This window comes from Pleuronectes platessa, chromosome 21 (genome assembly GCF_947347685.1).
Source record: "Pleuronectes platessa chromosome 21, fPlePla1.1, whole genome shotgun sequence".
Classification (NCBI taxonomy): Eukaryota; Metazoa; Chordata; class Actinopteri; order Pleuronectiformes; family Pleuronectidae; genus Pleuronectes; species Pleuronectes platessa.
Window position 1 is genome coordinate 12977805 of NC_070646.1, and position 22657 is coordinate 13000461.

Consider the following 22657-nt stretch of genomic DNA (forward strand, 5'->3'; position numbering starts at 1 on the left):
TACTGCAGTTGTTTCCTCAGTTTAACACAGTTGTTGACATGAGCAGCCGAATCATCTTTAGAATGAACATGTAACACAATGAATTATAAATATGACGAGTGGAGAGTACAGCTATTTCATGATATAGCCAGTGGAGTAAATTGAAAATATATCTATTTAAGTAGAAATACAAAGTGAATGTACTTTGCTACATCCAAGGTGCAGGTTCTTAAAGTCTTTAAGAGATTCTTCAAAAATTCTAATGATCTTAGGGGGAAAAAACATAGAGGCACTGAGAGTTTTAACAAATACACAGATATGGATTATTAAAGGTTTTTAAATTTATATAGTTTATGCAAAAATAGGAATAATCCATCATCTACACGCCACTTTGTCTCCCACTGTCTCTCAGCTCTTTAATTCGTATTCAAAACTCTATAGCTGTGATTATTTAAGCTAAATATTTGGTGAAAATGCCCTTTAAAAAAATCTCACAGGTTTTTCCCTGACCGCTTTATTCCACTAAATTTCATAATAATCCGTAGAGTAGGTTTTGTGTAATCTTGCATTAAAACGAACAAACAAATGAAAAAGGGTCAAATATAACCTTTTTGCCGGGGGTAACAAGGATGTGAAAAAAGAAAGGTCCATATATATACAGAATATTACATGGATGTGTTTGAACTTACAGAAAACAGGTTGATGACTGATATCTTCACATCTGCCTTTAAGCCCGGGGTTTAATAAGGTGCACAAAAAGCAAGTCAATTGCAAGAAATTCTAATTTCTCAAGAAATAGCATATCCACTGAAAATCAGCAATGCATCCTGAAATAAAAACAAACAAGCACCTTCCACGTCTTTGTCCATCAAGGCACTTGTTTTCTACAAATGCAGTATTGCAGTGTTTTGGTTACTGCAGTCCTCTCTGCCTCTGCCTGCTCTCCCACTCTTAGTGAGAAGGCGGCTCGGGGCTACAGGAAGGTACTGAGCGTGTTATCGACGGTGGCCAGATGCAGGTACTCAGGCTCGTGGCTCTCAGACTCCACCTCGGATACTTGATCCTTTTCGCCATCCTCGTCCCCCTGACTTGGATTCTTCCTGCGGACAGAACACCGGGAGCGGCGCTCCAGACACATCAAGGTCATTTGTGCGAGGTTCTGCTGGAGCTGCTGGAAGTTCTCTCTACAGGAACCAGGACAAAGAACCAGGTTTGAACAAGACGGTGTAATGTCAAGCTAAATGTACAGAATGACAGAAGTAGTACATGTTTCAGTAAATAATTGTAAGTATATAAGCACATATGCAGGTCACGTGTATATAAAGATGCCAAAGTGTCTCCATTGCCCCTGGTGGCTGGCTGCATTATAGGTTATAAAACCTGCCATCTCCATATTAGTGGATGGGACATGAACCAAAATAATTGTCGAAGTACATGTTAAAATTGTTTAAAGATGGTTTCAGACTTTGTCGGTAGTTCCTATCACACTGATGTTTGTTCAAGTGCTCGTTGTTAAGTTTGAAGATGTTTCTTTTCTGATTTAACTGGTTCTTGGATGCTATAAACAGATGACACTGACTTGACTCCTTCCCCGGAGTCCCCTTGCCTTATCGCCCGCAGATCTAGGGCTGCAGCTGTGGCCGCATCATGGATTACCATCTGTGGATCATGTATCAGAGATCGTAATGGTGGATCCAGTTTGCCGTATTCTGAATCGTGCTGGCTGATCGTAATAATAATGGCGGATCTGAAAATGGTTTTGGACCATGACCGAGGTGGCAGCTGATGATGGACCCTTATTGGCAGCAGTAGACATGACTGTGGACTATAGTGGATCCTGATCTTGATGGTGGATCATGATCTTGCTGGCTGCTGACCATAAACTTGATAAACATGATTGCAGCAGGACTGCCTGATATATAGTACACTTGACATCTATTGCACTTCTGTCCTACCTAGGAGAGGGATCCCTCACATGTGGCTCTCTCTGAGGTTTTTACGCTCTTTTTACCCTGTTAAAGCCCTATGAGACAAATTGTTATCTGTGAATATGGGCTATACAAATAAATAAAAGTTAGTTAGTTGATTGATTGACAGCGAGAGTCAAATAGAGTCTGACTCGAGATTGGTCAAGCTCTTGTTTTGGCAGGACCTGGCTGCCAAAGCTCCGCCCCCTGATCACTACTGCGCAGACTCTGGCCCCAGATCGGCAAGATGGCAGTGTTAGTGTCTGAGATATTTTGGCTTTATTGGTAAATAGTGTGAGGAAGTGGAGACAAGTCGACAATCTTTAAATACATCTATGGTATTAACAAATAAAGCAGTTGTTATCTATTATATGGGATGTGGCACTATTATCACATTTTATCCTGTTTGTTTGGTCCATGAGAAACACTCATGTGTGTTTGCTTACGTTGTGGGGGGAGTTGGGAGGTTGTAGTCTTTGCCAGTTTCACCTGTTAACCAGTACGTTGTCTCTGTGCCCTTACCCTTAGAAAACACACACACACACACACACACACACAAGATAAGAGTCTAACTCTAAAGGAGCTGAAAGACTCAGATGGGAACTTCAGCGAAACCACAGAGGATAGAACTTAACACGGTAAAACACACACACACACACTTAGATTAGAGTCAAGATTCAATACTTAATTTTCATATCAACAAAGATTGGACTTGACTTGGTGAGGTCATCAAAACACGGACGAGTATGAAACAGGTCAAATCTGAGCCCTTAACCAATAGACAAACAAATCCTTTAACAAATAAAAAATAAATAAAACAAACGATATAGTAAAAAAATCCTTAATGAAACGTATAGATAAGACACTAGCACCTGTAGGACGATAAAGTTACCCACAAGATGATAAACTGCATTATAAAAAAATATGCTAACTGTTTTACTGCCATTCATTAAAACCTACTGAGTGTCCTGCAGTGTTAGATCTAGTGTTCATGAGGAGGTCAGCTTAATTAATAAATAATAAAAAATAAAAAAAAAGAGATAAATGCTATTCTTCAATCTGTTTGTTCTCGTCTTTACACTTTTCAGTCTCTTATCAGGAGGGAGAACAATTAAAAGGTCAGTTATCTGGGAAGGGAGGGGCCTTTCTTTTGTAGGGGGGGCCTTTTAAATTCCTCTAGTGGTGATTTTTGATCTGCAGTACCCCCTTGTTAAATTGTCTCTCCTCATCTGCAGACATAGTGACACCCCTGGAACCTGTTTTTAAAACCCTTTTGTGAATCTTTACCTTCAGAAATGTTTCTCCTCTCTTCTCATACTCAAACCTGCAGTTGGTCCTCTGCAGGATATTTACAGTCGATTCACTGAAGTGGATCCGCAGAGCTGCAGGATATGACGAGATAAAACGTCAGACATCGTTTTTTTTTTTTTAACCCAGGCTTAGCTATGGTCAATATATTTAATTAGCTTGACTGATAGCCTCTGTAATTGCACTGGAGCAACCGAGCCAGAGGAGAGCGGTCGGCTGCATGAATGTCAGTGTACGTCAGTTATCGTATTTGTTTCCCTACTCACGATGTCCTGTTGACTCCAGACGAGACGCCGTGTTGACTGTGTCTCCAAATAAGCAATATCTGGGCATCTTCATCCCCACGACGCCTGCTGCACAGGGACCTGGACACACACACACACACACACAGCCATGGACTTACATTGATTTCCTGCAGACTTACTCAAACCTTGACAATAATTAAAACCAACCTAACCTTAACCCAAACCTTTACCTAACCTTATCTTATTTACTTACTTATCCTGCACCTTCATCTTAAAATCGTATGATTAACATTAACACAGGAAGACAAGTCCCCAATGTTGTGAGTGTGTTAACAGATTTAGGTCCTCACAAAATGATTAATACCTGGACCATACACACACTGTTGTATCTCCAGGACCTCAGAGGACATTACACTGACTTCCTGGCCACTCTAACCTTAACCCTAAACTTAACTTAAAACATATCTTCACCTTAAAGTTTAATGATTTACATTATGTGGAGTTGCTTTTTGTCCCTATAAGGAAGTCAGGTCTCCATATTGTGACTATGTTGGGTGACATCACAATGACTTGCATTGATTTCCCCAGAGACTAACTCTAACCTTAACCATAATTACTACTTGCCTGCCCCTAACGTTAACCTAAGCCTACCGCAAAATGTGTTCATGTGGGATTTGATTTTGGTCCCATTTACATGATTAAAGAATTAGTCATTAGATTAAATGGAGGTGAATAAATCTTGGCCTCTGAGCATTCATTTTCACTTTGTTCCACTATTGTTGGAAGATGGAGAAACATCCTGAACCTGAATGGATGCCGATGCGTATCCACACAGGGATGCCGGGCAGGTGGCGTAGCTGGAAGGTGCCCATGAACGCCAGGATGTCCAGCGCCATGCAGCAGATATCCACCGCGTGCCTGTTGCCGTTCCTCTTGGGCAGCCCGGAGGCCACCATGTAGGCGTCCCCAATCGTCTCCACCTGAGGACAAGTGGACGACATGCTGATGTCAGCAGATCTGTACTGTCTCTTCATCTGTCAATGGATTGTCACTGGTGTCAGTACCTTGTAAACATCGTGGTGGTCGACGATGCTGTCGAAGCCCTTGTAGATGTCGTTGAGCATGTCCACTACTTCCATGGGCGTGCTGTACTGGCACAGGGTGGTGAATCCCACTATGTCACTGAAATATATGGTCACCTCCTCGTACAGCTCGGGCTCCACCACACCAGTCTCCTTCAAGCTCCTCACCACCGGGCTGTGAGAGGATGAGGAGGGAACAGGATGATCCACTGGTTCCTAACCTTTTATTTGTATAGCACTTTTCATGCAAACAATGTAACACAAAGTGCTTTATACAATGAAAGCAATAACAACATTATCTACACACATCCATCCATAATAATACCAGGAAATGAGGGAGTGTAATAGGTATAGGTTTCATAAAATTTGAAATGAAAAAAATTATGATATGGATAAAATCGAGAATGTAAAAGATACGTAAAAATAAGTTATTATAAAGATAAAATAATAAAATGATAAAATCATAGATTAAAAAGAAGTAAAGTGAGCCAGTATTGAAGTGAAATCAAAGAATTGGATAAATAAATAAATTAGAATTAGAAGATACATCTCTATTGCAGCCTAAAATTTATAAATAAATAAACAGACAAATCAAAAATAAAGTTTAATTCAACCCTGAATAGAAAGATTAAAGAAAACCTGTGTTCTCGGGTCAGGTCTGAAAGCCGCGGTGTGTATGACGGCCTTGAGAGCTCATTGCACTACTATTTAAGAAAACACATGCAAATAGAGAACAGGTTGCAAGTATATAGCTGCATGGTGAGTATTTGGTTGTATGGTCAGTATTTGGTTATGTTGTGAGTATTTGCAGCAGGTTTTCCATTTACGTGCATGTGTTGTCCAATTGAAGTTTTCTCCATTTGCATGTATCGTGTGAGGTTGCCGTGCTTTGAGCTCTCAGGGCCACCGTAGGCGTGTTCCTGTACGTGTAAACAGACCCAGGAAGCAGCATGAAGTTGAGGCAGTCGGCCCTGTCCCTCTCCGCCTTGTAGAGAACCGTCCTCTCCTCGACCAGGTGCTCCAGGTTTCTGGAGTACATCTGCAGCCGTCTGATCATGTTGTCCATGTAGCTCTCGTTGTCCTGGTCGTGGACTTTACTGGAGGACAGGGACACAATCAACAGGCAAGATGGAGGAGGACATGGGAAGGAGCACTATTTGTTCCTCAAACTTATTACAAATGTGTAGTCAGTCTCTCAGAGATTCTATGTGCTACACACAGAAATAAATTACCTGATGATTTTCCCCAGAAAGTTTTCTACCCTCTTAAAGTCTGGCCTTTTTTCAGAATCCTCATCCCAACAGCTTTTTATCAACATATAAACCTGTAGGAGACAGGACACAAAGCTTTGAAGTCATATCAGATGATACACAAACACAACTGAAGATCAAACAGCAACACAGATATTTATATCTCACCTCTGCTTCTTTCTCTGTGGCCGTCTCAAACTTAAGATCTGGTCTAAAGTAGGACATTATGACCCTGGACAGCTTCTCTGTTTGGAATCACATGGACATTATTTCCAGGCTGAATCACAAAAGGAACTACTCAAGATCCGTGATTTACTTGAAGAGAGCCCTACAAATGTTGATTCTCTCAAAAATGTCATTGAAATCGGTAAAGTAGTTTTTGTATAAACTTGTTTGAAAAAGAAAACAAAAATACAACCAAATATAGAGCACTTCTTAATAAAAGTATTCATATCTACATCTATCGGCAAACTAAAACCAATACGTCTGTAACAGCTAATTTGTCAGTCGGGCTCTAGATGTATTTTTCAATGCTTCAATGATTCATGAGAGTGTGTGTGGCATCCTCACTGTTGGCGGTCTTTTATTTTGTCAGTTTTTTGGTCATATAAAGACTAATATATGAGATATCCAGACACACAAATGTTTAAATCTGTAATCATTTCTTTTTAGAGGATCCTCTCTGTTCTCAAAAGCAGTCACACTTACAATACACACCCTTCACTGTCATACATTTTTTGGGTCAGTGTGTTGCACCTTCTCGGTCGGAGCAGCACTCGGTGTAGAATGTGCTCTTTCTCAGAACAATCTCCTGGGAGATGATGGCGAAGCTGTAGACGTCTCCTTTCTGGGAGGTGCCGTGCTTCCTCAGATGCTCTGGAGCCGTCCACAAGTCTGACAGGACCAAGAGTAAGGAGACGTTAAGAATGTAAGAGAGGGAAGGAACAGGTTATGACCCAATGGCTGCTGTTTTACCTTCGCCAGGGCTGAGAAAGCTGTTGCAGCCAAAGTCTGTGATCTTCACCACCATGCGGTTGTCCACCACACAGTTGGTGGACTTGAGGCGCCCGTGAACCTGGATGTCGCTGGCATGGAGGTAGGACATGCCCTGCACAGAGCATTCACACATCACAGTTATCTGACAGACACATGCTCCAGTGGAGGAGATCAGGAGAAATGAAGGAGGCAATGAGTCATCTCTGAACTTTAGTGACCTCTACTGGCAGCCAGGAGTAACTGCAACAACAATTCCCATCAGTGTGATTCTCTGTTTGATCTCAACTTCACTACCTAGGACTTTGTTGGGGGAGGTTTCTTAAAGACTTAAATTTATAAATTGACTAAATGACCAAATAGAGACGTGAGATTTACATTTTGTTTAGCATTACTTCAGCGGCCTAGGGACTTTTATTTTGAAGAGTTGAAGAAAATTTTAAACTACAAAGTAATCAAAGTGCTGCAGTCTAGAGACAGTTGTCTCCAGGGCGTGTGCTTCAGTAGCATGTCAGAAGCGTGTTTGTGTTGAGCTGAACATATGGTGCCTGCTCTTCAGTCCTTCATAAATATCCATAGTGAATTGTGGCCCAACCTCATTTACAATCTGATTCTTGAGTTGCATGATGTGTTGAGTGTCTGTCTCACCTTGGCAATGTCGTACATGACGGTGACCTTGAACTCCCAGTCCATGAAGGTCTCCTCCGGGTATGAAATCTTGTCATTCAGCACATACTGCAAGAAGACAGGAGCAGAGGCTGTTTGTGCATGTGCGCACGTCTTTTGTGTGTCTGTGTGTGCGTCTGTACTAAGAATTTAGAAAAGAAGGCCATTACCATTGTCTCCATGAGTTTAATAGATGTCGGTATATTATGTTACCTGTATTTAAGATTTAGCATGTTTTGTATTTTAATGTTTTGTTATAGTTGAATTTAGTTTTCATGTAAGCCATTACTGGTTTCTACCACCCCCCCATACACATTTATGTTTTATGTATTTACTTTTTGTGCAATAAACTCGATTAAAGTAATTAAACTCGTAATCTGTTGAGCAGTTTTTGTGTTATCTTGCTCACAACAGCAGCAAACAAATGGATGGGGGTGGAAATATAGCCTCCTTGGCTGAGGTTATGATGTAGTCTCTTGTTGACATAATGTTATTTGATCTTTTTGTTGTGCTGATGGGGTTATAAGTAATTGCTAATCATTCCCATCATATCTATGTAATCACATCCGGGGGAGTGACTAAGTCGGAGCCCAGACGCCATACACGGACCTGTTCGACTGTTGCATTAAATGTTTGATTGTGAGTTGTCTGACTGAACTGGACTGATTGTGTGCGTGTCATACGTACCCTGAGCGACCCCCTCTCTCCATACTCAAACACCCCGAACGCGCCCTGATCAAACTTCACCGTCCCATAAAACTTGGTGAGGTTGTAATAGTCGATTTGCAGGAGCTGCAGAGGAAAAGGCAAAAAAGAGATGGCACATTGGCGAACTTGGAAAAATATAAACAAAGAAGACAACAAGTGTGTGTGTTTGTGTGTGTGTGTGTGTGTGTGTGTGTGCGTGTGTGTGTTTGTGTGTCTTACCGCGTTGAGCTCTATCCTCTGCGTTTCACTGAAATTCCCATCTGAGTGTTTCAGCTCCTTCAGAATTACTATCTGAAAGTATTGCAAGCAACAACATTACATCTATGTTGAGCACAGGGCAAACATATGTTGATTAAGTTGAAAACTGATTTTAGGACGCAGTGTCCAGCTACCTTCTTATCGTAGTTTGCAAGGCGGATCTTGAAATTGTGGTTCTTCCCCTCATCTTCAATCTGACCGAGGAGGATGAGGCATATTTGAACACAGTCAGTTCATTTAGTGTGTTCATGGTAAAGAATAAGGTAAGCGCTGACTAAGAGGAGGTTTAGATATCCTTTACCTTCAGAGAGACAACATTGCGTTTGCTATTCTCCAGATGCGAGATGAGATCAGAAGCCATGTGTGACCAGCGCTTCCTGTGCAGACGGTCGGTCCTGTTCTGTCTACACATGGAGACAAATGGCACCAAAACACATGGAGAATTAAGATCTAAAAGTTCAACCTCTGCTGGGATTCTAGCTTATGATTCAGTTTGTAATTCTGGAACCCAGAAGTGTTTATAGTAATAAAAAGCATCACATGTGATACTGATTTGAAAAAAACGGTGTAGTTATTGATTTCTTGAATCTTGGCTAGTTATTTATGTATTTTGAACAGCTTACATCAATTTAAATATAGATCAATCACAAACTGTATGTAAAAATGGACAACATCAAGGCCCCCAAAAAGTGAAGCCAAAGCATCTTGATTGCCCCCTGGAGGCAGGCTGTAGTAGAGCTCATTAAGTATAAATTGAACAATTAATCTCAAAGATGGTTTATGTCATTTTGGGTAGTTCTTATCACACTGGTGTTTGTTCAAGTGCAAATTTTTTCTGGTACGTTTTGCTGCTATTAAAATTGGGTGAAATGTCATGATTGACAGCTAAGACTGACTCGTGATTGGTCACGCATATGCAATGGCGGGACCTCGTTACCCCGGCTCCATCCCCCTCCATTTTTTAGACATGCACAAATACACCAGAGCAAATTCCTTGCATGTCTAAACCTGCTTGGTAATAACATCCGATTATCACATCACTTCTGATTCTGATATGACAGGGTTTGTATGCAGGATATTTGGGCTACATTCATGGATAGTGGGAGGAAGTGAAGATGCTTTGTCTTTGTACACAGTCTATGGTTGGTCAACTCTTGAGCATTTAACGATTACATTTTCCCAGGAGTCTTAGACAGCAGATTGTCTATGTTGCTGTCAATGATAAAACTCCACAAGGACTGTTACTCACCTGTAAAAAATGAAGGCGATGGTGGCCACAACAACCACTGTGACAGACAACACTATGACAACGATGTTATGATAGTCCAAATCTGATGGTGTGAAGATAAAACACAAACACTGTTCACTGTTACAGCTCACAGTTGATGCATTAAGCAGATAGTGATTTGACCACGGCAAAGGACATTGTCTAAGAACAGGAAACAGATAAACACAGGTGGAGCTGCCATGATGTTCAGGTTTAAGAGTAGAATGATGTGAAGTCATCAGTAGGATTAATCTTCCGTGAGGCACAAATTGTAACTATTGGTTCTTTATTCAGTCACACATTTGAGCGTATTTGTTACACTTATTGGCTCTTTCCCCTCTCTGGCTCGTAGCATCCAATCATATCTCTCTCCCTGATTCGCCCCTACCATCGACCGTACACAAAGATGGACGATATGACAGCTCCCCAAAAAGTGAAGCCGAGGTCATAAATCCTGTCTCTTCCATGTTAGTGGATGGGAGCTGGACCAAAGTAAGAAGTCAAAGTAGTTTTTCTCCAAAGATGCTTTCTGTCACTTTAGGCAGTTATTTGTCATACTGATGTTGGTCCAAGTACAAATTTTCTGGTAAATTCACTATTAATTAGTTATTTTTTGCCTTAAAAACAGGGAGAAACATCATGATTGACAGATGAGACTGAGTCGCAGTTGGTCGAGCGCATGTATTGGCGGGACCATAATACCATGGCTTCATCCCTTGACCAATACTGCACAGACTCTGGCTCCAAATCTATAAGATGGCAGCGTTCATTTCCAGGCTGTTTGGCTTCATTTCTGCATAGTGGGAGGAAGTGAAGAAGCGACCTTTGCCAATGTGAGTTTTTTTTGTGTAAAACACTGAATGTAAGCATGCTATATTTTTTGTCTGTAGGTACATAGGTGGGCTTCAACCATTATGAGCACTCCCACAATAATGGTCAAAACTGACCTGATTGTAGCAATTGCAAACGGAAAGCCTCAGTTAGCCTCACCCAACAGTTATGGGGTGTGTGTCGGCGTGTGTGTGTGTGTGTGTGTGTGTGAGTGTTTGTTTGTGGGTGTGGCTATACCGCTATCTGGTTGGAAATTAGGAAGTCTTTGTCCCCAGATGAAGGAAGGGTCCACCTCAACCACTGTTGTTTGGTTGTCTTCAGTGTCGAACGTGAATAAAATGCGGTACTGAGGATCACATGAGAGGAGAAAATGACAAATATTTCAGAGAGATTCAGCAGGGGGTGACACTCAGAGGATAATGAGTGCTTCTTCTACATCACTGCTAAATAGCTAAAGAATTGGCAAAAACTACCTCGCTGTCAGTGGTGGTGTAAATGATTGTGAGATTCACGTCTCTGTCTCCATGCCTGTCCATCTTGTAGATTCCAGCAGATCCTGAGCAGACACGGACACATGGCAGCAGAAATGATCACTTCATTCGTAGAGCACCTTTGAAGTGTGTTTTGCCGTTAAAAATAAGGAATACAAGTCAAAATCATAACCAATAAAAACAAGATGAATAATTAAACTACAGCCTCTCCCCGATTGAGCCTCATACTCAGTTACACAGCAGCTACATACAGCTGCAGCCTGCAGGCTACAGTATGACATGTCATGTCAGTGACAGCAAGCGACAGCCTCCATCTGTGAGACCTCACAGTCGTCATCGCCCCCTCTCAGAGGCCACTGATGTCATCTCGTTGGAGTTTTCACAGAAATTTGTGTACTCGAGCAAATCTGTTAGCAGTTTCAATTCAACAACTACAACTTTTACAGTGTTTGAGTGTTTTACACAGGATATGTTTATATCTACATTTATGCAAACAAAACAATTAAACTGTACCAAGGGTATTCAGCCAAACCAATGTATCTTTGGGGCTGTTGCTTGACACAGTAGTTCTTTTAGATAAATGCTAACAATAACATGTTTTGATTCTCATTCGAGAAGTTTGAAACATATTAACCAGTAGACACCAGTAAAGATGATAGCTGCACAAAAATCATCAGGAGAAATCATCTGGATGGCCCCCTACTGGCTGTCTGCAGTACAGGTCATAAATCCAGCTTCCTCCATGTTATTGGATGGGACATGGACCAAACTCAAAAGTCAAAATACACGTTAGCTGATTAAATTTCAAAGATGGTGTCTGTTATTATAAGTTTGGTTTATTTAGTTATTTGTCGACAAATACGCAATATGGCCGCACCCGTAACTGGGATATTTAGGCTTCATTTTTGTATTTCAGATAAATTTTTAATGCGGAGACACATCATCCTTATTTATATGGTCTATAGTTTTGACCAAAAATCTTTTATTTGGTTTCTAAAAGATACAAACAGCCATTCTGACAGCTGTTTCAAAGGTTAATTGCATTAGATGTTAAGATTCATGTAACAGCCTCATTTGCTCCTGCTTTGCCTCCCTCCCTACCGTTAAAGGTGGTGTTCCTGAAGAAATTGGCATTGACATACTCCATCTGCTGAATCTCAGACGGAGGTTTTTCAGCAATCAGCCTCATCACCTGGCCGACCCACAGCACAGAATCATGATAAGCAGCCATGTAGTCATTCATCTGCAGAGAGGGAGAGAGTAATGGATTAATGCTTGGATCTGCTTTCTGGAGACTATTCAGAGTGACGGGACCACTGATGTTGTGCATTGAAAACCAGGCACCAGGAAGTCATCGCATCTGACTGAGAAATAGTGCCCCCTTTAAAAACTTACTAACACTATTTCCTGTGTCCTCACCGTGTCGTTGTCTTTGAGGTCTGGGTTGATGGTGTACTGTCTGGTGTCCGGCATCGTCAGCACCAGCACGTTCTTCATGTAAGGCAGTGATGTTGTGTTGGTGTAGTATTTATCACTGTGAGAAGGCAGGACAAATGTTTTTAAAGGGCTGGTGTGTGGGGGATTTTTAAGATCTATTAGCAGAAATAAATAAACTCTTTGCTGGATTGAAAAATACTTGAAAGAAACTAGCGAGTGAGAATGTAACCACCTATCAAGAAAATGTTTAAAACAAGTAAGGGGTCATTTTCTCAAACTTTAAAACTAATTGACTATTTTTCCCCCCAACGAATGCAGTGGCCATTTGTCGGCAATCATAAAGAATGAAGGTTTACATGTTATATGTAACCTCAGCCACTAGACGTCTCAGAATCAATACCATAAAAAAAATAACTAGTTGGACGTAGAAGCAGCATAGGATCATGGGAGTTGTCTTCACCACTATTTCCAATGAAAATCTACCCAATGCAACTCAGGTGCAAATCTGAACCAGTCCACAAAGTTGTACAGGCTTCAGCACGCAGACAGGAAACACTATAAACTCGGTAGATGTCACTTTAACTTGTGGAAAACATACAGCTGGGCTCTTCACACAGAGTTGAGAAGCATGTTGTGATGCAAGTGCATGATGATGTTGACATAGAGAAGGACTTGGGAATATGGAGAACCATTTGTGAAGCTTAAGTAACTGTACATTACAATAAGTGCAAACACACACAGAAAGTACAGCAGACAACAAGAAATATGAAGACGCCTGGAAATTAGCGGAGGAAAAATAAGAGATGAAATGAATCAGCACTGACTTGTAAAGATCAATCAGGATGAAGAGATTTTCACTGCTGTCCGCCTCCGGTGTGCCACGTTTTACCTCCAGCACGTCCATTGGTGATCCACACATGATGAACACTGCAAACACAAAATGTAACGGACAAACTGCATTTACAGCACTAGTGACAATGGAGGGAGTCAATCCCTCTGTTTGACTCTATTGTCCTGAATGTCCATTTCAACCTTGACAGTTAATAGCAAACCCAAATCACCCTCTTTTATGGCTGCATCTGTGGTTGAAGAACGAATTGTTCTTTGTCAATGTATAGATATAACCTGAAGGTTAAAAGCCTAACTTAAAGTCAACTTAGAAATGTATACTGTAAGTAACACATAGTGTACTCTATGTATTGTGATCATGTGAATTGGGGATAAAATATCCAATCTTATGAGCATTAAACATCAAAGGTCTGTCAGGCAGAAGGAGATCTGCAGTTCTGACTTGTAACTGAGGACCACATTAACCTAACACGATAAAAACTAAATAAACTTAATCTTTTGGTGTGTGATATGTGTGTTTCAGAAAATGTAACCACAAGTTCCAAATTCAGCACTAGGAACAAAGTTCTCCGTCTGTGCTGTTTTGCGACAGTTTGTATAGTAAACCTCAGTTTTACTTATTTACACATTTTTTTTCTAATTTCTTTCATTTATACCAAATGCAGCCATGAATCTACAGTGCCCTCACAGTCAGTTGGGATTAGGACCAACACAAACTAATGTAATGGTTGTAGCAGCTGAATTGTGTACAAAAGTCAGACGTATATAAAGATGGACGACACTTCTCCACTATAACTTTCCAGAAATTAAGCCAAAATAACCTCGATACAGACGCTGCACATTTGGAGCCAGAGTCAGTGCAGTAGTGATTGGAGGATGGAGTGGTGAGTTCCAGCCAATTCATGAGCTTGAACAATCATTGGTCGGTCTCAGCTGTCAATCATGATGTTTGGCATCGTTTTTATAGCCTCAAATAACTAAATGAAACTCAACCTACCAATGGAATTAGTACTTAAATATATAACTAAAATGACAGAAACCATATTAATGAAAAAATGTATTTGGAGGCTTCACTTTGAGGAAACTGTCATCCATCTTTATATAGAGTCTGTGGTGCAGACACAGTGTCTGAATATATTTCCTGGCTGCTTGTAAAACTTGATTTATTCAACAAAGTACAAAATTGAAATAAATGTACTTATTCAGTCAAAAAACAATACACTTACAGTTGCTGGTCCTGTTTTTTTGTGGTTTTAGAACTTCTCTCAGTTCCTCTGGTTTGCGCAACATTTTCCTTGTAATATTCTGGGCAAAGCTTGAGTCTGCCTCCAGTGCATTTATATACCTGCAGGAGAAAATCACAGAATCCCTCATAAAACATAGAGTCAACAGTCCTCGTCCACACTCCAGGCCACATAATATTTTCACCATTATCGAGAGTTTCTGTCTGCTCACAGAATCAAGAAGAAAATGGTTCAATACTGTCTCAAGTCAATCTGTGGAGTTATTAAATTAATGTTTAGGACAACTTTACCTACAACTGTATCACATTTCACATTTTGTGATGTAGGTTCTAATCTCTTGATCGTACAATAAAGTGACTTTGCATATATTCCCCCGACGTCTGCGTGGCAACTCACCAAAAGCAGTCCTCGGTGTTGCCCGGCTTCTTGTAAACGTAGGCTGTCTCCCACACAGGTTTGATCTTGTTATCCACTTTCCAGAAGTGGATGAAGAAGTTGGCGAGCTTGCGTGCCGGTGGCAGCAGACGCTGCAGGTTGAGTGTGTAGTCGCAGGAGAGGCCGAAGCTTCCTGCAGACATGATGGGTGTCCTGAGCCTCAGACCCTTTTCCGCACTGACAGACAGAGAGAGAGAGAGAGTACGGCAATGGAGGGGCATACTAACACACTAAACTCAAAAAACTAAATTCAAAGCACTAAACTCCTTGGCAGAGGCTACATCATGAGTTGCATCATTAGGAGCAGGTTGTATGTGCGCCATACCGTCCTATTCATACATTTAGATTTATTTATACTATGGAGATGTAAACATATTTCATTTTCTATCAGATTAACCCAGTCTGGACATGACTTTGTAAAAATACTAACTCGACCATCTGGAAGGTAGCGATGGTGCATGTGGGCCCAAGCACCGCACATCCCAGGTTGCCGGAGCTCTGCAGGAGAAAAGGGCTGAGTGAGTTTTTGTCGAGCTAAGGCTTGGAGCACTGATGCTTATTAGTATAGTAATTCCCAGGAACGTCAAACTGGGACGCAAGGGATGATGTCGCAATATTCATCCCCCTAGTGGAAATAGCTCCTAATCCTCACACTTTAATCACATAAGCAAGTTTACACGTAACTGGAAGAAAAACGTTTGATGAGCCTAAAGTGGATTTAAAGGTTCAGCTGCTCACTCACATTCAGGTTTCTTAGCTCTTCCACTCCCTCACATTGGCTGCTATGGCAACCTGGATATCGATAATAGGTGGTGTTGAACCCGCCATAGTTGGCCGTGAGATTAAACCCTACACCTTTATCAGAAGGAAAAAAGAGAAAGACAAATATTTTTATTTTATATGATATTGACTTGTGGGTTGTAGATGTCATCAGACCATTCGTTAAATCCCTTATCAGAGCAGCAATAATCCAGTCCTATCTTGATGATCATAACATGACACAGCAGGCCTGTTTTGGATGTTTGGTCAAGCTTTGGTTCCCTTGCATGTTGAAGCAGTGTAATAAACAAAATACTCTAGATATCTGAGTGTGGATGGTGGATAACTGTCCACTCCAAAGTGGAAAAACACAAGAGCAAGTAAAAAGTTTCTCGTTCTCTGCAAACTTCACTAAACTTGTAATGCTAAAATTAGCTTAGCAGCTGCAGCCGATAGTCTCTTGGCAGAAGTTTTTAAGTTTAGCAAAATCAAGAGTAGCTCCCTGGAAATAAGGTATGAGACTTTTTCATCTCTGTGTTGAAATGATGGTCCCTTGATTTCAGACAGGTTGTAAGAAGATAGGCGACATGAAGGCTCCCCAAAAGGTGAAGCCAAAGCGTCTCCATCGCCACCTGGTGGCTGGCTGCACAACAGGTCATAGACCCTGCCTTATGTGCATGGGCTAAAGTAAAGAGTCAAATACACATTAAGGATGTCATTAAGGGAGTTCTTGTCACACTGACTAATGCTCAAGTATTTATTTTTTGACATTTGGTTTTATTTAATTATTAGATGCATACAAATGGGGCAGGAGGAATTAGAAATGCCTCGTCTGTCCTGATGTACAGTCCATGTTCAAAACTAAGGGCTAAGCTAAATGTATCACTGTCCTCACTGTAAACTGTGTATGTAGGAATAAAGGACTGAGTGGTTTAGTAAATGGTCAGTTGATGTTCAGGGGCCACTGAAGCTTTGTGTGCAACGACCTCTCTGAAAATGGTCCGTAGGCCTATAGCTGAACAAACAATAGGTGCCCATGACTAGTTTAGCCCCTGGGCTTGAAGCAGGTTAACCCAGCCATGTCTAAGTGATTCAAAGCTAAATATTTACCGAATATTTTCGTTATCGTGCCACACAAACATCAAGGTTTGCACAAATCATTGAGCAAGCATCGTAATTGATTACGAGCGATTAAGATAATGGCTTGATAATACTAGTTTCCTCTTGATTAATAGTATAATAACCCATACTGTATCTCACTGGGTCACTGAGGCAATGTAATAACCTGTCCAGTGTACTTTGGCTGGCGTTAACATGGCAAATGATTTTTACAGATACACAGTATTATGGTAGGCTCTACAGTTTTACATTTAGAAGTCGTAATACAATTTTGAGTCTGGTGAACCATAACTCTGATCACATGCTAGACATTCTCTGGCTATATTTAGTTAATTTGCTTTAAATTAAATCTTTAGTACTTTAATGCTTTTACTTTTGTTCTGGCTTTTGCTATTGATAACATTGTACTACTTCTTTTGTCTCTTTTTTTTGGTGCAGTCGGCTCCATCATTAATAAGGTTTCTTACCTCAATATAAAGACTGAATGAATTGTGTTACCTTGTGCAGTATTGATGGCTGAGTCTGTCTCCACGGCTTTCTCTATTTCTCCTCGCACATACTTCAGGCTCCACGGAGACTCCTGATCTTCCAGCAGGATCACGTTGATCGTAGTCCCATCCAGACACTGTGTGACGCCCCAACACGGAGCAGCCAGAACCCCCAGGATGCACCAACACAACCACACACAACTCGAGCTCATTTTCACCTCTAAATATCTATATTCAGGAAGTTACTGATAGTCCATGGTCCGGTAGAAAGACTCCTGACCTACAGTCCAGCGAGTCTATAGTGGAATAAACACTCCCAAGAAAATAGAGAAAGTTGTGGAGCAAGCTGCACAGATGAAGTTGTCTTCTCTACCACGACAGCACTGAGAGTTGTTCTTCACACAAACAATACAAAGACCCTCAAGTCCTTATCTCTCTGCTCGCCCGACTCGCTTCCCGGAGTCACATTTCTTCTGCTCCCTCACCTGCCACATCGAGTTGTTAATATACAACCTTTAAAGACACAGAGGCGGGCCATATAACCATCTCACTACTGTTGTGCAAAGGTCTGCGTGAATTACAGTGTAGAAAACACACAAACACACAGAACAGACACACAGAAACAGATCCCAGCTGGTTGGTTACATACACATTTTAAAACTAATTTTAATTTATGATCGTATATTTTTTTTCAGGAAGGTTCAGACAAACATACTGGATATTCGAGGTTAACAGCACTGTCCCGGCGAGGCCTTGTTCACAGAGGGTGATGATTGCCAGATGAGCCTCAGTTAATTTTCATTTGTCAGTATTAGATTATGACCTGATCAGCAAGATGAACGCTATTCATGAAATATACAAAATAGGTTAAAAAAATTACTTAACCTCCGTCAAGGCTGATCACCACATATTGAATACAGGTATTGAAATCTGATACAAACCATGTACACAGAGTTTCTACAAACTTGTTACAGTTTCAACTGCTCACAGACTGAAGCATTCTACATTCTGTTTATTTCATAAAGGTCTCGACATTATTTGTTGACAAATTTCGTTGCAAGAAACTGAAAACACATCCTGGATCCGCCCTCAAGTTATAATAATATCTTTATTTATATGCCACTAAAAACAAATGTATACAACAGTATAGCACAATGGGTCTGTAGCTGCACTGGACTCATGGATAATATTCATGTAAGTAGTGCAGTAAACAGCAGACAGTGCAAACAAGCAGGAAGCAAATATGCATTGTGGAATATTTAGAAAAATGAGAGGAGAAGCCTGGTGGTACAAACTGTCCTTAGGTCTGCTTGTTCCTGTATCGTCTGTCAGACGGTAGCATGGAAGAGGATCTGCATCCTGGTCACCTGTTATTATTGATGATACCCTGTAATGAGGTTAAAGAGTAAATGGAATGAAGCATACACAGTGTTAACATTAAAATACCTCATTTTTACAGTAGGAGAATATATTATTGCAAATACTGGGCAAATCTGATTCCATCCTGCAAATGTAGGATATCAAGGCAGCGTGTGTGTGATCACTGTATGTGTCAGACGGCAAACACAGACACACACACAGCTCGTAAATCTCTGCAAAGACGTGGTAGGAAACGGAAAGCAATGAAATGGAAGGGAAGAGCAAAGGTTGGTCGGGTCATAAAAGTCTCGACCAATAGCGTCCCTGTGTTGTGCCGACAACACACACACACTTCTTTTTTTACAGTTTACCACATCCACACCCCGCGGCACAGTCAATGAGGAAGAATTTATGTAGCAGTAAATTAATCCACAAGCTAATTATTATCCACCGAGAGTTCCCTCACTCAATTAGTTCAGTACTCACCTTAATTAAATCTAAATGGTCGCTCAGCACACAGTCACTTAACTGAAGTGTCTGAAGGTCTGAGCTGCAACACGTAGGCCAGCACAGGTCATTTCCTGGTGACTTTCTTGAACCTTAACGTGCCTAGCATTAACCCGTTAACCCCAACAATATGTCCTCGGCATAGAATTTAATGGGGACTTGCTTTTGGTCCCCATAAAGAAAACCAAGTCCTCATAATGTAGTGGGGAAACAGATCTAGGTCCCCCCGACGTGAGCAATACCGACACCACAAACACAAACATACACTACCAATTTCCCACATGTCCACTCCTCCACACAAACGCACTCATCGATCACTATGACTCTGAGGGAATCAAATTGGACCACGCAATAAAAGGTAATAACTAAATAAACAAAGCTAAAAAAAACTAAAAATGTGCAAGTATAATGTACATTTTTTAAGTTTTGCAAAAGCTCCATCACCAGTAACTTATGATGATCGGGCCAAGGACTGCCTGCAGCGTCCAGTGGAGATGCTAATGAGAAATCAGCGGCTGCCAAGTTGCCTTTAACAATAAAACACTTCAAATTCTTGGTTCCTACAATGTAAAAAAAAAAATTGCTCTTGTATTTGAATACAAAGAACATTTAATGACAATTTTAACATAGCAAAGTAGTTACTTTACTAACTTAACTAAAAAATCTATTGGAAATTTGCCCTCAATACTCATTTAACAAAGTTTTGACCAGAGTGGAGGTTAAAAACAGGGTCTACTGATCATTTCTTTCAGGGTTTGAATCCCTGTCTCTTTTAGCAGAACATGATGTCCTAAGTGTTTTGGTTGATTATGATACAATATCTGTCTCTGCAGCCATTACGCATTCGGGCGGCTGTGGTTCAAGAGTTCGTCCTCTAACAAGAAGGTTGGTGGTTCGAGTCAGGTTCGGGCTCCTCCAGTCCACATGCCGAAGTGTCCTTAGGCAAGACACAACCCTAAATTGTGAGTAAGTTAATGATGTTTCACAGAAAAACTGACTTGTACTGTAAAAATGCTTTGAGTGTTCAAATAAAACTAGAAAAAAAACACAACGGAAATAATTTACAAAAAGGAGCCACATATATTTGAGGACATATAAAAAAAAACTGTCTAATAAGACTAAACAGGTTCAGTACAGAAAGGCAGATGTAACAAACACACAGAGGAACAAAGGTTAGTGCAGACAACAAAGCTTGGTATTAAACTTACGAGAGATAAACCCAGGAAAATGGTGACTGACAGAACTGATGAGAAGAACTGGCAACAAGGTGGAGGAGACCCAACAGGACACAGATGAAACTAATCAGGCCAGAGCAGGTCATCAACAAGGCAGGGAAACCAGACACACACAAGGAAAAACAGCTTCAGAATAAAACAGGAAATAAATAACTCACAGTGTCAACAAAGATATTAATCTGAAAATCACACACAAGGAAGACAATGGAGCTAAACCCCATAAAACAAGAAAAAAACCACAACGAATGACACAACGCCCCAGGACAACAAACAGCAGGTTTCAGACAGAAATGAGCAGTGACAAAGAATTCTAAGTATTTACAAACTCCAAATGTTCAAAATATATGTAATAAAATGCTTTTTAAATTTATGAAAGATAAATGATCAGGAGAAAAAATGATTGTTTGCCATAGCTGTGGGTGATTCTCTTTGAATCTTAAGAGATAGAAAAATCTACAGCAATAAGTAGCCTTGAAGTTTTGAATTATCTGAACCTTTTCCTTTTTGCTGATTATTACTTGAGGTCAACCTGACCTCAATAATCTGAACAAAGTCTTCTCTGACTCATCATGATTATCCTTCGATTGACTTTTCTGCTTTAGTTTTCATTATCAATATCGATTCTATTTACTTCTCTTTAAGGTCAAAACATGTTCAACTTTAGCATGTATATTCTTTTCTATTCTTTTCTCTATTCGGTCAACTACAGTTCATTGCTTTAAACTTCTATCTAGCCTTAAAATCAAGCTGTTTCACATCCATACATATTTCTGTTTTCATGCCGCAGAGTTTGGATGCCTAAGTGAGATTTCGAAGCCACGAGCAACACTTGAAAACAGATGCTGCCGTCCGCCATCGCTGGTGCTTTGCTTGAAGTGTTTCTGGGAACTCAGACACGTAGACATTGACGTAGGCCGCTCAATAGTAATAATAAAAGGTTCACAAGTTGAACCAGAACCAGCAATAGCACTCGCTTCACTTTGGTCGAAGAAGGATACAAATAAAGCTGATAGCCGACTAACTCTGTCCACTGTCCCCCATTAGAGACAAACTCAGAAGACTCCACTGTGTCTCCCTCAGTTTGATACAGACCCTTCTAGTTTTCTTGTGCACTTGTTGCTTTGGACTGTTTATGTAGATGTGACAACTCTGGATCATTAGTCTAATCACAGAGTAATACGAGACACAGAGAGAGCAGCATTTTACACAGGAAGGTGGTTCTGTGTTTGAACCTGGCAGCAAACTGGGGGGTTTTCTGTGTGGAGTTTGTTCTCTCTGTGTCGCGTTAGTTTTCCTCACGTACAGTTTCCTCCTGAAGTTCAAAGTCCTGCAGGTTGGGTTTATGGATATGAATGTGACAAGGACTTTTTTTTCTTTATATATACGTCAGCAGAGTGACGGTCTGTCAAGGGGTTACACCGCCTCTCACCCAGTCAGCTGGGATTGGCCACAGCCCCCCCTGCAACCTAAAATATTAGTGTAGCTGATGGGTGGACACAAGGTATCAGAATATCACAATAACTCCACTACTTAAGTACAAATTTGAGGTATTTGTACTGTACTTCTTTATTTCAATGTTATGCTACTATGCACTCACCACTTTAACATACGATATTACAATAAAAAAAACATGATCTACTTATAAAATAAGAAAACGGAGTATGAAATTAACTTTCCGAAAGTTTATAAAATTGTACAACAATAATACTTATACTTTAAGGATCTGAACACTTCCTTCATGGTAGCCTTCGGTAAACAAAGAAACAGTCTGTGTGGGTTGCCAGGTCTGTTGGTGGTGGCCTAAAAGCCAGTTTAGTTTTCTGTGTTTTTATCCACATTGTTTTGAACGCCTTTTGTCACTGACCAGCTGGGTGCTTTTAACCCACTGAAAAGAGTTATGTAATAAACCTGCAGATTATTTGTGCTGTGATGCCCTCTACTGGGCGTGTAGACACATGACAAGGACAAACAGCATTCGCAAAACAAATCCAGATCTGTCAGGGACTCGCAACTCGCTCCAGAAACGTTATCGAAGTTAAGGATCTTAAAATAACCGCCCTAGTTATTCCACTTGGTACTGAAACCAGCGAAGAACTGAAAGAGACTTACGGAAAATATGAACTAAAAGAAAAACCTCTTCACACGTTATCAAAATAATAAAGACATTCCCACAATGGACG

The 22657-nt window shown here is 40.7% G+C and overlaps 1 protein-coding gene across 1 annotated transcript; it reads right to left on the reverse strand.

Annotated features, from left to right (window-relative positions):
* Positions 1-509: 509 nt before the first annotated feature.
* On the reverse strand, positions 510-17821 carry gucy2cb (guanylate cyclase 2Cb). The gene is made up of 27 exons (XM_053413887.1): positions 17387-17821; positions 15753-15865; positions 15441-15508; positions 14972-15187; positions 14558-14676; positions 13307-13409; positions 12465-12579; positions 12147-12288; positions 11028-11110; positions 10792-10900; positions 9706-9787; positions 8758-8860; positions 8591-8650; positions 8418-8489; positions 8178-8282; positions 7473-7559; positions 6807-6939; positions 6588-6725; positions 6000-6076; positions 5814-5905; positions 5520-5678; positions 4564-4756; positions 4305-4479; positions 3521-3619; positions 3234-3328; positions 2393-2469; positions 510-1163 (listed from the first exon to the last, which is right to left on the reverse strand). Exons 1-27 carry the CDS (start codon positions 17586-17588, stop codon positions 953-955), a joined length of 3228 nt encoding a protein of 1075 aa, XP_053269862.1. The 5' UTR covers positions 17589-17821; the 3' UTR covers positions 510-952.
* Positions 17822-22657: the final 4836 nt, after the last annotated feature.

Bases quoted from the DNA above. Each gene is read 5' to 3' on its own strand.
- gucy2cb (XM_053413887.1), bottom strand. From the start codon at position 17,588: ATGAGCTCGAGTTGTGTGTGGTTGTGTTGGTGCATCCTGGGGGTTCTG. The intron at 15,509-15,752 runs GTGAGTGAGCAG...TTTCTCCTGCAG, and splicing joins AAGAGCTAAGAAACCTGAAT to AGCTCCGGCAACCTGGGATG. The intron at 9,788-10,791 runs GTATAGCCACAC...TCACACCATCAG, and splicing joins TAATTTCCAACCAGATAGCG to ATTTGGACTATCATAACATC.